Source organism: Eubalaena glacialis, chromosome 17 (assembly GCF_028564815.1).
Source record: "Eubalaena glacialis isolate mEubGla1 chromosome 17, mEubGla1.1.hap2.+ XY, whole genome shotgun sequence".
In the NCBI taxonomy this organism is placed as follows: Eukaryota; Metazoa; Chordata; class Mammalia; order Artiodactyla; family Balaenidae; genus Eubalaena; species Eubalaena glacialis.
The window spans coordinates 6,579,876-6,591,980 of record NC_083732.1 but is presented as its reverse complement, the minus strand read 5'-3'; the positions used below and the strand labels follow the sequence as shown (position 1 = coordinate 6,591,980).

The window sequence follows — 12,105 nt, the reverse complement described above, 5'->3', positions numbered from 1 at the left end:
CTGCCCTGATCCACGGGATCCATGGGAGGAGCCTTGGTCCACGGGAGCCCCATGATGCTCCTGGAAAGCAGAAAGCTTTGCATTAATTGAGGTGATCTACGTTTCACCGCTGAGTTGGTTTGACTTGTGAATTCAGGAAAACAACTGGTTGACTCAATTTTTTGACCATATTCACAGCTCATTTTATTTAGAGCAATCACACACATGTAAACTATGTTTACTGCATTTCTGAATAGAAACCACCTGTGTGCCATCAGGTTCCGTAAGCAGATAGCTTGAGGAGTTCTTTCTACTTTCTGTTCCTCTAGTTTGAGTTCCCATGTTTTGTATGTATGTTCGTGGGGATGGTGAGTTGGACTCGGGCCCTATATTCTCTGAGGCCCAGAACTTCTTCCTCGGCACATCAGTGTGGACCCTTCACTACTCTACAAATACAGAGGAAATTGACAGACTACGGAGGGATTAGAGTGTTTAAATAAACTCGGTTCATGCCAGGCCTTCTGGCAACTAAAACATACTCCTTGTGTATCAGGGCACATACTTTTTCCCCTGCTGCTGTGGAAACGCCACAGGTCAGAGCTCACAGCTTTCTTGTTTCCTACTGTGTTCCCAGTGTTGACGCAGTGCTTGATACACGTAGTAGGTGCACAGCGTGTGTGTGTGTAATAAAACGTCACAGTTTGAAACATAGGAGAGAATAAAAAAGCAAGCAAATGACTTTCCAACTCAGCTGGCATTTGTTTATTTCCTGACATTTCACCAATCACTGTGCTAAACACATTGAGATGTCGTAGAATCCAAGCGCGAAACCCTATGCACGTGACTCACCAGGAAACCTTGCAGGTATTTCCTTGCAGGCTATTAATAGTTGTGACAACTGTAACCAGCATCCGAATCCCCACTCACCAGCTTAGAGGCTGCATGTTAGGGGTGTGACAGAAGCCATGTGTGGACGTGGGACAGTAACGAGAAGTGACATCCCTAGAAGGAAGACATAACCGTACGTAAACAAGAAAAATATGAATATGGATATTCATGCCTCTGCTTTTCCTCATCCCACTAAAGAAAACTGGGTGTGTGTGCATCCTGGGCTTTTGTTGTCTGGAAGAGGGATAGTGAGGGAAGGAGTAGAAAGAATACGTGAGGGTAAGGGGAATCCAGGCTATATTCGAAAGGCGTTTGTGGTGTTCTGAGAGGGGGTGGGGAAAACAAGGCTTAAGGACATTTTCTTGGAGTTGTGAATGTACTTCTCCTTTACCATTTTGAAAATCTTTTAATTTTGGCAAAATTATAGATGCACGGGAAGTTGCAGGTAATTCCTAGAGGTCCCATGTACCCTTTTTTCCCCTTGTTTGTTTGTTTCCATTTGTTTGCTTGAGAGGTGACTCCAAAGGGTTAAACTGTCTGGCTCTTAGATTGGTGTTTTCTCTGACTGTGGTGTCCTGCTGTGACAGGCCACCTAAAGGTTCTGCTTTTAATGAGTCATATAGAACTCAGACATAGTAATTCAAAAAAGCACATCAGCCTAAGTATATTCAGTGGGCACAATGCCCTAAAAAAATCTAAATGGACTGAGAAGTCTACCGACTGACACACAATGATTGATATTCATAATTATGATTACAAATCACCCATGAAAAAATATTTGTGGTCTCTGTTTAAGGAGACAAAAAAGGATGAAATGAACCTATGGATTCTGTAGCCAAAAACCAGAAACAAACCAAATGCTCACCAGTAGGGAATCAGTTAACTAAATTATAGTACATTTAGTCAATGGAAGACTATATACACAGAAAAAAATGAAGAGATCTATACAGATACATATATAATACATATATATGTATTGTCACGGGAAACATCCACAATATGATAGTCATTTTTTTAGTGCTATAAAAAAGTCTTTAATAGAACCCCATCTTTGCACGTGTTTATGTGTGACTCACCAACTATCTCCATGTTGTCAAATCCAGAGGTCATTTCTTTGTCATCTTCCTTGACCTCAAAGTAGCATGTGATGCAGAAAATGTCTCATCTTTCTTCAAGTACATCCTCCTCTTGCTTCCTATGACACTGTATTCTCTCGGTTTTCTTCCTGGTCCTTCCTTACCCGTCTCCTCTTCACCCGCTCTCTGACTAACCTTGAGAAATGGGCTGCTTTGGGGTCTGGTCTTAAATTCTATTCTTTTCTTGGGCTTTATTTTCTCCCTAGGTGATCTAATAAGGTCTTTGGACTCTAAATGCCATCCAAATGCTGATGACTTGAGATACCTATTTCCACCCCTGACTTTTCTCCCCAGCTTCTGGCTCAAGTTCAATTGTTAACCTGACAACACAGCAATCTGTGTAGCTGAAGATAGTGTTTTGATCTGCTGCCCTCCAAAATCTCTCTCCCTACTCTCAGGTGTCCCTATATATGACCTAGCTCTTGCCTGTCTTCTGGTCTTATATCTTAACCAAGTTTCCCCTCATTTACTCTGCTCTGACCAATCCTACCTCCCTTCTGGTTCTTAGATAGAACAAGTTCATCCTTAACTCAGGACTTTTGCATCTGGTAATCTCTCTTCCTTCTGGTTTTGAGTTGGCCAATCCCCTCTTGTCATTCAGATCTCAGAGGAGCACATCAGCATACCTTCAGTTGCTCTTATCCCCTGATAGCTCTCTACACCTTGTTTTATTTTATTCATAAGTCTTAAATTTTATTATCTGTCTCTCTACTGAAATAGTGTCTTCATTAGAGCAGGGAATAAGTCCATCTTATTAAAACCTGTAGCCAGAATACCTTTGAAGGGTTCTTGGCACAGAATAGGTGCTCAATTACTATATAAGTGTGTATAGAAATAAAGTTTGGAAGGATATATACCAAACAGTTAACAGTTGTTACCTCTGAGTGGGCAGTCGTTGAGGAGGTAAATTATGAATTGACTTTCTACCAAGATATGTTTCAGTTAGTCTTAAATTATTTGAAATGAAGTTGTATTCCTTTAACAATTAGAAAAATTAGTAAACATATTTTCAATTAGAATAAAATGGTTAATAAAATTTTGATGTTTTAAAATAAACTATGTTTAAATGGAAGATGCATTTACGTGGGATACTTTCTTGAGGATGTTAGGTAAGTAACATGTTACTATATATAGTAAAATACCTATGATTTTGTAAAAGCGCTGAAACATGAAGCAGCAGAAACATTTCACCCAGTTCTCTTTCCTTTGAACTTGGACTGCTGTATTTCTCATGAATCATTTAAATTGATTTCTTCTTAAATGTAACAAGATCAAATCATTAGCTTAATGATAACTTATGCTTATTTTTCTTTAAATTATTATATTTTACCTCTTTATTTGGTATGTTCATCCTGAACAGGTTTACTTGTTCTTTTTATAAGCATACTAAATTTGTAATATTAGCGGTCATTCCCAGGTCTGAATGTTAAGTCAACATATGTTTGAGAGACCTTCAACTTATCAAGTATTGCAGGTTTCTGATTGTTTTGGAACCTCTTCTGATACCCGTGGACTTAGTTCAAGGCCAGTTATTTTTTTTTTCCTAATAGGATGGTTAATTGTTTGCTTTGATCACTCAAGTGAAGCATCTTACCATATATAAAAGTCTAGCTGGAGTCTGTGTTGTGACACCCTTACCTTTCTCATCACAGACTCTCCTCCTCAGAAGTTTTGCATTAGATTTGCAAAATGATGAGTATCTCTTTGATCTGGGGGACTGTTATAGCAGCGTGCTGTTGTTTGTGGCTTCTCCTTGGAATGAGGAGAAGGTAAGGAAAGCTTTACTTTTAAATTGCATTTTTGTTCATTCATTTAATGTTCTTTTACCTTCTTTGTTATACCATAAAGTTGGTTTTCTGTACTTACATACGCTAGCCTTTTCTTCTTTAATTTTTTTAAAGTAAAAAATTTTAATTTAAAATTTTGAAAGTATCTTTTTTATTATATCTCACAAAAGATGTAATGGCAAAGTTTCCTTTTTAGTATTGACATATACTAGTGGTAATGTAAAAATGGACAAACTTGTTAAACATCACTGACAGAAATTTTATGAGATCTCTGTGTGTGTGTTTATGTGTGCATATAAAGAGAAAGTCTGTATTAGTAAGGATATAAGTGGTAAGTGGATCTGCAATTCCTATCATGTGGATTAAATAGATGCTCTGACTAAATAAATGTTCTTTTTTTAGCTAGTTCTTGTACATTGTATACACTCAGTCTAAGCTGGGAAAGAGTATAAGAGCCTGCATTGATCATTCTATTACTATTTTCTTATTAATGATAATCAACCATGCGAACTGGGAAACTGTTAAATGTATGAGACATCACTTTTATTTGTATGTATCATTTATAATTGGTTCAAGAAATACAAATAGAATCAGATGCATAGCCATAGTTTATTTAACTTCTGATTGCCTCAAAGAGTATTGGGGGGGAGGTATGTAAATATTCTCTGCTTTGTCAATCTCCCAAAGACAGAATTACCCACAGCATATCTTCAGCTGTGTAGATTGCTGTGCTGTCTACCTTTTACAGGTTTTTTTGTTTTGTTTTGCCCTTTATGGTATTTTAATATTAACTACCAGGACTGGTAGTTTCTAGTTTTAATTAAACCACTTATCTGCAAACTATGAAAATAAAAAGAATTATTTTATGCTATGTTATTCTACCAAGAGGGATAGTGGTTTACGTTGGAAAATAAATGTTTATATTCTTAAATAAAAACATTTAAAATAGCATCAAAGAGCATTGAATTATAATCAATAACCATGTCAATACTTACCTTACTCAATTTCACTTTATAATGTGCTAATTTCTCAAAGATTGCCCTCTGCAACTATCATTACAGAATAATAATATATTTAAACTATGAAGATTTTGAAAACTTCAATTCTGCAATCCTTTTTGTCATTCAGGATTCTATATCTTTAGAGAAAACAATCAGATGAAACATTTTGAGATACTTAGGCAAACGATGCTTAGAAAAAAATATAAACACTAGAATGTAGTTTCATCTCTACACTGATGGGGAAAATCTTGTTGGCCTGGTTGATCCTTTTATCCTTATCATTGGGAAGAGTGAGGAGCACATATTAGACACTCAGTGTTTGCCGAATGTATGCATGGATGGATGGATGGATTTAGCTATCATTTTCACCAACGTATCATGTTACTAATATAACTCATTATTTTAGTAAAGGAGCAGGGCCCCACCAACCAAAAAAGTATCAATAAACTATAGAGTTTTGAAGTTTGAAGTCAGAGGTAAAAAATTTAATGTAAATAAATATAAATAAAGAACAATGTGCAATTTTCCATATTTACCATCTCTTTGTGTCTTACAGGCAAATGGGTGAACCACCTCTGGAGAATGGGTTGATTCCATATCTGGGTTGTGCTCTGCAGTTTGGTGCCAATCCTCTTGAGTTCCTCAGAGCAAATCAAAGGAAACATGGTCATGTTTTCACCTGCAAACTAATGGGAAACTATGTCCACTTCATCACCAATCCCTTGTCATACCATAAAGTGCTGTATCATGGAAAATACTTTGACTGGAAAAAATTTCACTTCACTGCTTCTGCAAAGGTAACCAGTTTGCATTTATATAGCATTCGGCTTTTTTATTTTCTACCTTTTTCTATGTCAATCTATTTAACCATTTTGACATACTCAGATGTAAAGACGGAGATGCTGAAGAGAGTTACCCTTACATGGAGATTCTTAGAAACACAATAAACCAAATTAGACATAATCTCTTGGTATTAATCATTTAAAAAGTCAAAATCGGTATAGCTTTGTCATTTCTTAATCAGCTTATGAGGGTGAAATAAAAATTAAACGTTTTACTGAACCGGATGGCATGGTATGAATAAGACAGGTACAAACTCACTCATGTCAACAATTTCTACACAAGACCCAGAGTGCAAGTTGGAAACTTAACGTTCAACAATTGTTTTACCACACTCATGCCACACAATTGTTTAATTTTGTTAGGGAATTGACCAGATATTTTGGCATCACTTAGATGAGATCTAAGAGGCTCTTTTATAGAGAAAAAACTAATCAATATTAAGTGAGTCTCTGCAAAGAAATATTAGAACTGGTCTCTGCTACTAAGTAGCTTAAAGTCTGGTTAAGATGCATCTACAAAGAATATAAAAGGGAACTAATGATTAAAAACATTCTTGATTAGTACCAAATTAATGTGCAAATAAATGCAGAAGCATAAGAAAAATAAGAAATAGAAGACCAGAGTGGTTGTGAGGGAAGTGTCACTGATAATCTGGGACTCAAACTTGGCCTTGAAGGAAGGGCGTGATTTGGCCATTTGTAAAGTGCTATGAAATTGCATGTGGGAAGGCCGGTTTTCCTTTTTTTTTTTTAACAAGTAGAGAATCATGAAAGCATCTAATCTGTGTTTCAGACATTTACTAGTCCTAGGTCAGGTTTAATTTCTTTTTTCACACATTTCATTTACGGTCAGGCATTTGGACACAGAAGTATTGACCCCAGTGATGGAAATACCACCGACAACATAAGTAAAACTATCATCAAGACTCTGCAGGGCGATGCCTTGAATTCCCTCACAGAAGCCATGATGGAAAACCTTCAACTTGTCCTGAGACCCCAGGTGGTTCCCAAGCCCAAGACGCCCGCCTGGATGTCAGAGGGGATGTATGCCTTCTGCTACCGAGTGATGTTCGAAGCTGGGTATTTCACGCTCTTTGGCAAAGATCTCACAGGGCAAGATGCACAAAAAGCACTCATTCTAAATCACCTGGACCACTTCAAGCAATTTGACAAAATCTTTCCGGCCCTGGTAGCAGGCTTCCCCATTCACGTGTTCAAGACGGGCCACTACGCCCGGGAGAAACTGGCGGAGGGCTTGCGGCTCCAGAAACTCAGAAAGAGAGACCACATCTCGGAACTGGTCACGTTTCTGAATGACACGCTCTCCACCTTGGACGACACGGAGAAAGCCAAGTCGCTCCTCGCTGTCCTCTGGGCCTCGCAAGCAAACACCATTCCAGCGACTTTCTGGAGCTTATTCCAAATGATTAGGTAATTAGCAAATTATCCATTTATTTCTTCATTTTAGTTGAAAGCAGAAATTCAACCATTTTAACTAAAAAATAAACCAAACAATAAAAGACGTGGTACCTTCTCATGCTGTCAATCAAGAATGTGGTATTTACCCTTGTAAAAGTTTAACATGTATCAGTTCATCCAACCCTCCAAAAACAGCTGTGACTGGTAAACACATCTTGTAGAAGCAGAGACCATCCCAGGGAAAGGAACGTGCTGGTTCAGGGTCAATGTAGGCTGTCTGCACCAGAGCCCTTGCTCTTAACTCCAAGCTGTTCTTCATGACACCTCCTAAAGTCCATGAATTTGGTCTTTATAATCATAAAAATATCCTTATGTGATTGCTGACGTATTGTCAGTGAAAAGAACAGTGCCTATATCTTATTCATCTGTGCATTAACTGTTTTTTCACTGTTAGTGATTGCTGTCATACTATTCGACCAACTCTGATAGCTATGAATAAGAATCATAATATTATTGATGGGATTTAGCTAGAGTTTCCCTTTTAAAACTGTATATTAAAAAAAAACCTGCATGTAACATATATTTTGCATAACGTGATGTCTTCCCAGAGTGATAGTATTTTGGGAATTTGACATTCAAATGGTTTATTGAATTATTCCAGTTCAATTGGATGTTGAGTGTCACATAGACACAAAATTGTGTCACATAGACACAAAATTATTATTCCATAGGATTGGGAATGCCAAAGTTCCATTGAAGGCTGATAATTTTATGTCTTTAATATAAAAAAAAATTTTAAACAATTTCAGATATAAAAAACCATTACTAATCTTTCTCAAAGTTTAAATGCCTTCCAAAGTTTTTACTTGAGAAAGCTCTTTCTGGAATAAACTCACATATTTACAGTGAGGTTACAACATCAGTTTTCTATCCTATAGGTAATAGTAGCCATTTCACGATAAGCACGCAAAGACTTACCAGTCAAACATTTCTGAGACTCAGTTTACTGTGATCATGTGATATGGCTACATTACCATGGCACTGAGGATCCAGTAAACATCAGTGCACTAAAGTGAAGTAGCATTCATTTCACCAGTCAAAGTGTTAGAACAATAAATTATTATATAAATGGAAAAGCTGTTCTACGTGGAATCACATGCATGTTAAGAGTAAATTTAAATTTCCTTTGGCATTTTAGCCAGTACTTTAGAATTGTTATCTTGGATGCAATTTTCTTTCTCAATTGCCATGCATATGACTAATTTAACCATTTAATCCTTATTAGAAACATTTATTTATAAAAGTCTGGCCAAAGTTTTACTACTATGTAGCAGGACCCTTTTAATTTTTATAAATTTATTTATTTTATTTATTTATTTTTGGCTGCATTGGGTCTTCATTGCTGTGCGCAGGCTTTCTCTACTTGCGGCGAGCGGGGGCTACTCTTCGTTGCGGTGCACAGGCTTCTCATTGCGGTGGCTTCCCTTGCTGCGGAGCACGGGCTCTAGGCACGCAGGCTTCAGTAGTTGCAGCATGAGGGCTCAGTAGTTGTGGCTGGCAGGCTTAGTTGCTCTGCGGCATGTGGGATCTTCCCAGACCAGGGCTTGGACAGGTGTCCCCTGCATTGGCAGGCGGATTCTCAACCACTGCGCCACCAGGGAAGCCCACGGGACACTTTTAAGGCAATAGTTCTTGCTAACATCCAAGGACTTAAAACACAACTATAAAATAGAGTAAAAAATAAATGGGAATGTCCCTTTCCCACCTTCTCTGTATCTTGACCACCTGGTTAAAAGAAGGGGAAACGCCTATTTGTTTGCAGACCTTTTGGTAGAGAAAAAACTGTTCTGTACATCTTTTCTTTTCTCTTAACCTTTCATAGGAACCCGGAGGCAATGAAAGCGGCCACTGAAGAAGTGAATAAAATGCTAGAGAACGCTGGTCAAAAAATTAGCTTTGAAGACAATCCAATTTATTTGAACCGGATACAACTGGATGACATGCCCGTGCTAGGTGTGTTTGCTGTGTTGTTACATGTCATTTACTGCATCCTCCTAACAGGAATTGTCAGTACACATCACGCACTTACTTGTTGCATACTTACTTACTTGTTCAGAAAAACCCGAACTTTTTTGGCCAACTCAATATTTGTGTATAACAAGTGAGGAAATGGGCACTTAGAGGTTACGTCACTGCCCGGGATTGGATGGTGGAACCAATGACAGCGATAATGTGGACCTCTTGACTCTGCACTTTCAACCTCTTCTCTGTGCTGCCCTGCTCTGCCTCATTGGTTACTGCTCTGACCAGTCATCTTATAGTCAATGGGCTACTCATTTTCATGAAATGAAAGGGGAAAAAGTACCATCATGAAACCACAATTAGCTGCATGGGTTGGGTTGTGGGGCGGAAGGTTATTTCACTGAAAAATGTTTGCTTCTCTGGATTTTATAGAAATACAAAAGTACCATATTTTTAGAGCAAGAAAGGGTTTTCTCTTTGTTTTTGTTATGTTTCTCTAGAGGAAATAAACCAGTGTATGCTTTCAGGGGCAGTGTGTCTCAGCGTAAGGGACTAGGGCGGCAAGGAGCACACAGGCTCCACGTGGGACTCCGCCCTGCCGTAGAAACCACGGACGTGTCATTTCACTTTTGGGGGTCTTATTTTCTCACTTGCGAAATAAATTGCTAACATGCTATGATTTTATGCACAGTCATGTGACGAGCACTTAAAGCATGACAATTAAAAGGACAGAGACCGGAAGGTCAGGCGAGACTTTCTCATCATATCCTCCGCGTGTTCTTTGTGTCCCTTTATGTCCTTACCAGAATGCAGGGCATAATCACACAACATCAGATAGCGTAACGATAAAAATGGGTTCTTGTAAACACCGAAGTGAAGCTGCATTAAACATCTGGAAAACTATTTCTATGTAAAAGTGTTAGTGTATTAAATCTCAAAAGTGATAAACTTTGACTAATTCACATGAAAGTGATTTACTGATTTTTTCCAATTGTATTAGATGTCTAGTGTCTTGTAGAAATAAGATTATTTTTCCATAAAATTATGAAAGTCTAGTTCCCATTGATGACCAAGAAGATCATATCTTTACCAAAAGATTATTAACTCAGATTATCAGATTAAAAATACATTCAGACACAACTGAATCATTGATCACAGCACAGAAAAAGGTTGAGAAATTTTTATCTGGCCAGCTTTCCACAGTCTCTTTAGGTTTGTGTTATAGGCTGCTAGAAGTATTTCAGACTCTACATTACGTGGCCTTTATAAATACTTTGTTCTTCCTTCTCCCTTCCCTCTCCTCCTTTCTTCCTTTTAAAATCTTTAGACAGTATCATCAAGGAATCTCTGAGGCTTTCCAGTGCTTCCCTCAACATCCGGACTGCTAAAGAGGATTTCACTTTGCACCTCCAGGACGGTTCCTATAATATCCGCAAAGATGACATCATAGCTCTTTATCCGCAGTTAATGCATTTAGATCCAGAAATCTACCCAGACCCTTTGGTAAGTGACTGTTCATCAAAGTTCAGAATCCAGAAAAAAAAAAAATTTCAGTATCCAGGTGATGTCTACCCAGATTGAAATAAAGAAGAAATTTACCATTGCAGAATTCATTTGATCATTGAAAACACAGGGACTGTCTCTTTTATTAATGTCAAATATTTATCTAATTTGGAGAATTTGGATGACAGCTTGAAATTTTAATTTTTATTCCTGGTATTGGTCATCACGTAATCTCTACTAGATTATATCTGCAGTTGTGATAATAAAGCTGCTGCCTTTTTTCTTCTTTAAGAAGTGCCTGCTCCCAAATCCAGGAAATTAGGGGCTAATATACTGACTCCTCTAGCTCCCGATTTGAATCCTTCTTTCTAGTTCTGCCTAACAGAGGGAGGAACTAGTTGCCCAGGCGGGATAGGAGGTATAAAGGTTTCTCTTTCCCACCAGTTCTCCTTAAGTTCCAGTTTCTTATTACTTTCTGATTCAAGGTGGGGTATTTGCTAAATTACTCATAGATTGGATTAAAAAAGAAAATTACTCTTTGGAACTTCCAGGTTAAGAAAAAGATAAATTCCTTTTAAACCAGCTTATACATTTGTTTTCTTTGTATCTTTATTGCAGACATTTAAATATGATCGCTATCTTGATGAAAATGGGAAGACAAAGACCACCTTCTATAGTAATGGACTCAAGTTAAAGTATTACTACATGCCCTTTGGGTCAGGAGCAACTATATGTCCTGGAAGATTATTTGCTGTCCAGGAAATCAAGCAGTTTTTGATTCTGATGCTTTCCTATTTTGAACTGGAGCTTGTGGAGAGTTGTGTTCAATGTCCCCCTTTGGACCAGTCCCGTGCAGGCCTGGGCATTTTACCACCATTAAATGATATTGAGTTTAGATATAAATTCAAACATCTGTGAACATATGCTTGGAAAAGAGGACCCCTGATGCTGTTACAAGACTGCAGAGCACCATTATTTACCAGTCCCTTTGGACAGACATGTTTAGTGGTGGTAGAATGGATGCAGCAGGTCCAGTTCTGTTCACCAGAGCTTGCTTGTGAATCTTAACATCTTGTTGATGGTTTGCAGAGGCTATTTCAGACCCTGCAAGCGAAAAAAAAACTAGTTCCTAGAAGCACAATTATTTGTTTTCATTTCAATAAGTCAGTGAATGTTCATATAGCCACGGACTGAACTTCATTATTTTCAGAGGAAAAAGTCTTTTTTTTTTTTTTTTTTTCCAGAATGAAGATATTCCAATTGGCAAAATTTCTTTTTTTTCCTAAGGAAACTGCTTTATTTTTATAAAAACCACCCAACAGTTATGCAAAACATACAAATTCACGTTTTAGTGAAACTGCATGACTTTTTGACAATATATGGGGCCGTACGGGTGTAGATGTATATTATAAAGGATATTTTAAAGGATTATATCATGCCTTCTAATAAAAAGAAAATGTTTTCAGCTTTCCTTATATCCAGTATTCATGGCTTTTAAAATGATGATCTTGATGTCCTGAGAACATTA

The 12,105-nt window shown here is 37.7% G+C and overlaps 1 protein-coding gene and 1 long non-coding RNA gene across 4 annotated transcripts in view; one reads left to right on the top strand and one right to left on the bottom strand.

Moving 5' to 3' along the window:
• The window catches only part of LOC133077148 (uncharacterized), a 33,726-nt gene continuing 21,621 nt past the window's right edge, over positions 1 to 12,105 (bottom strand). For 2 of the 3 annotated variants that reach the window (XR_009697671.1, XR_009697673.1), the window contains exons 4-6: positions 5,328 to 5,432; positions 829 to 981; positions 13 to 60 (exon numbers count right to left, since the gene is read on the bottom strand). This is a non-coding gene — a long non-coding RNA (uncharacterized LOC133077148). Of the gene's footprint in view, positions 61 to 828; positions 982 to 5,327; positions 5,433 to 12,105 lie in introns of all 3 variants that reach the window. The other variant, XR_009697672.1, reaches the window with a different exon arrangement.
• Positions 3,693 to 11,495, top strand: LOC133077147 (cytochrome P450 7A1). Its single transcript, XM_061171830.1, has 6 exons — positions 3,693 to 3,772; positions 5,348 to 5,588; positions 6,487 to 7,064; positions 8,935 to 9,065; positions 10,402 to 10,577; positions 11,196 to 11,495. Exons 1-6 carry the CDS (start codon positions 3,693 to 3,695, stop codon positions 11,493 to 11,495), a joined length of 1,506 nt encoding a protein of 501 aa, XP_061027813.1.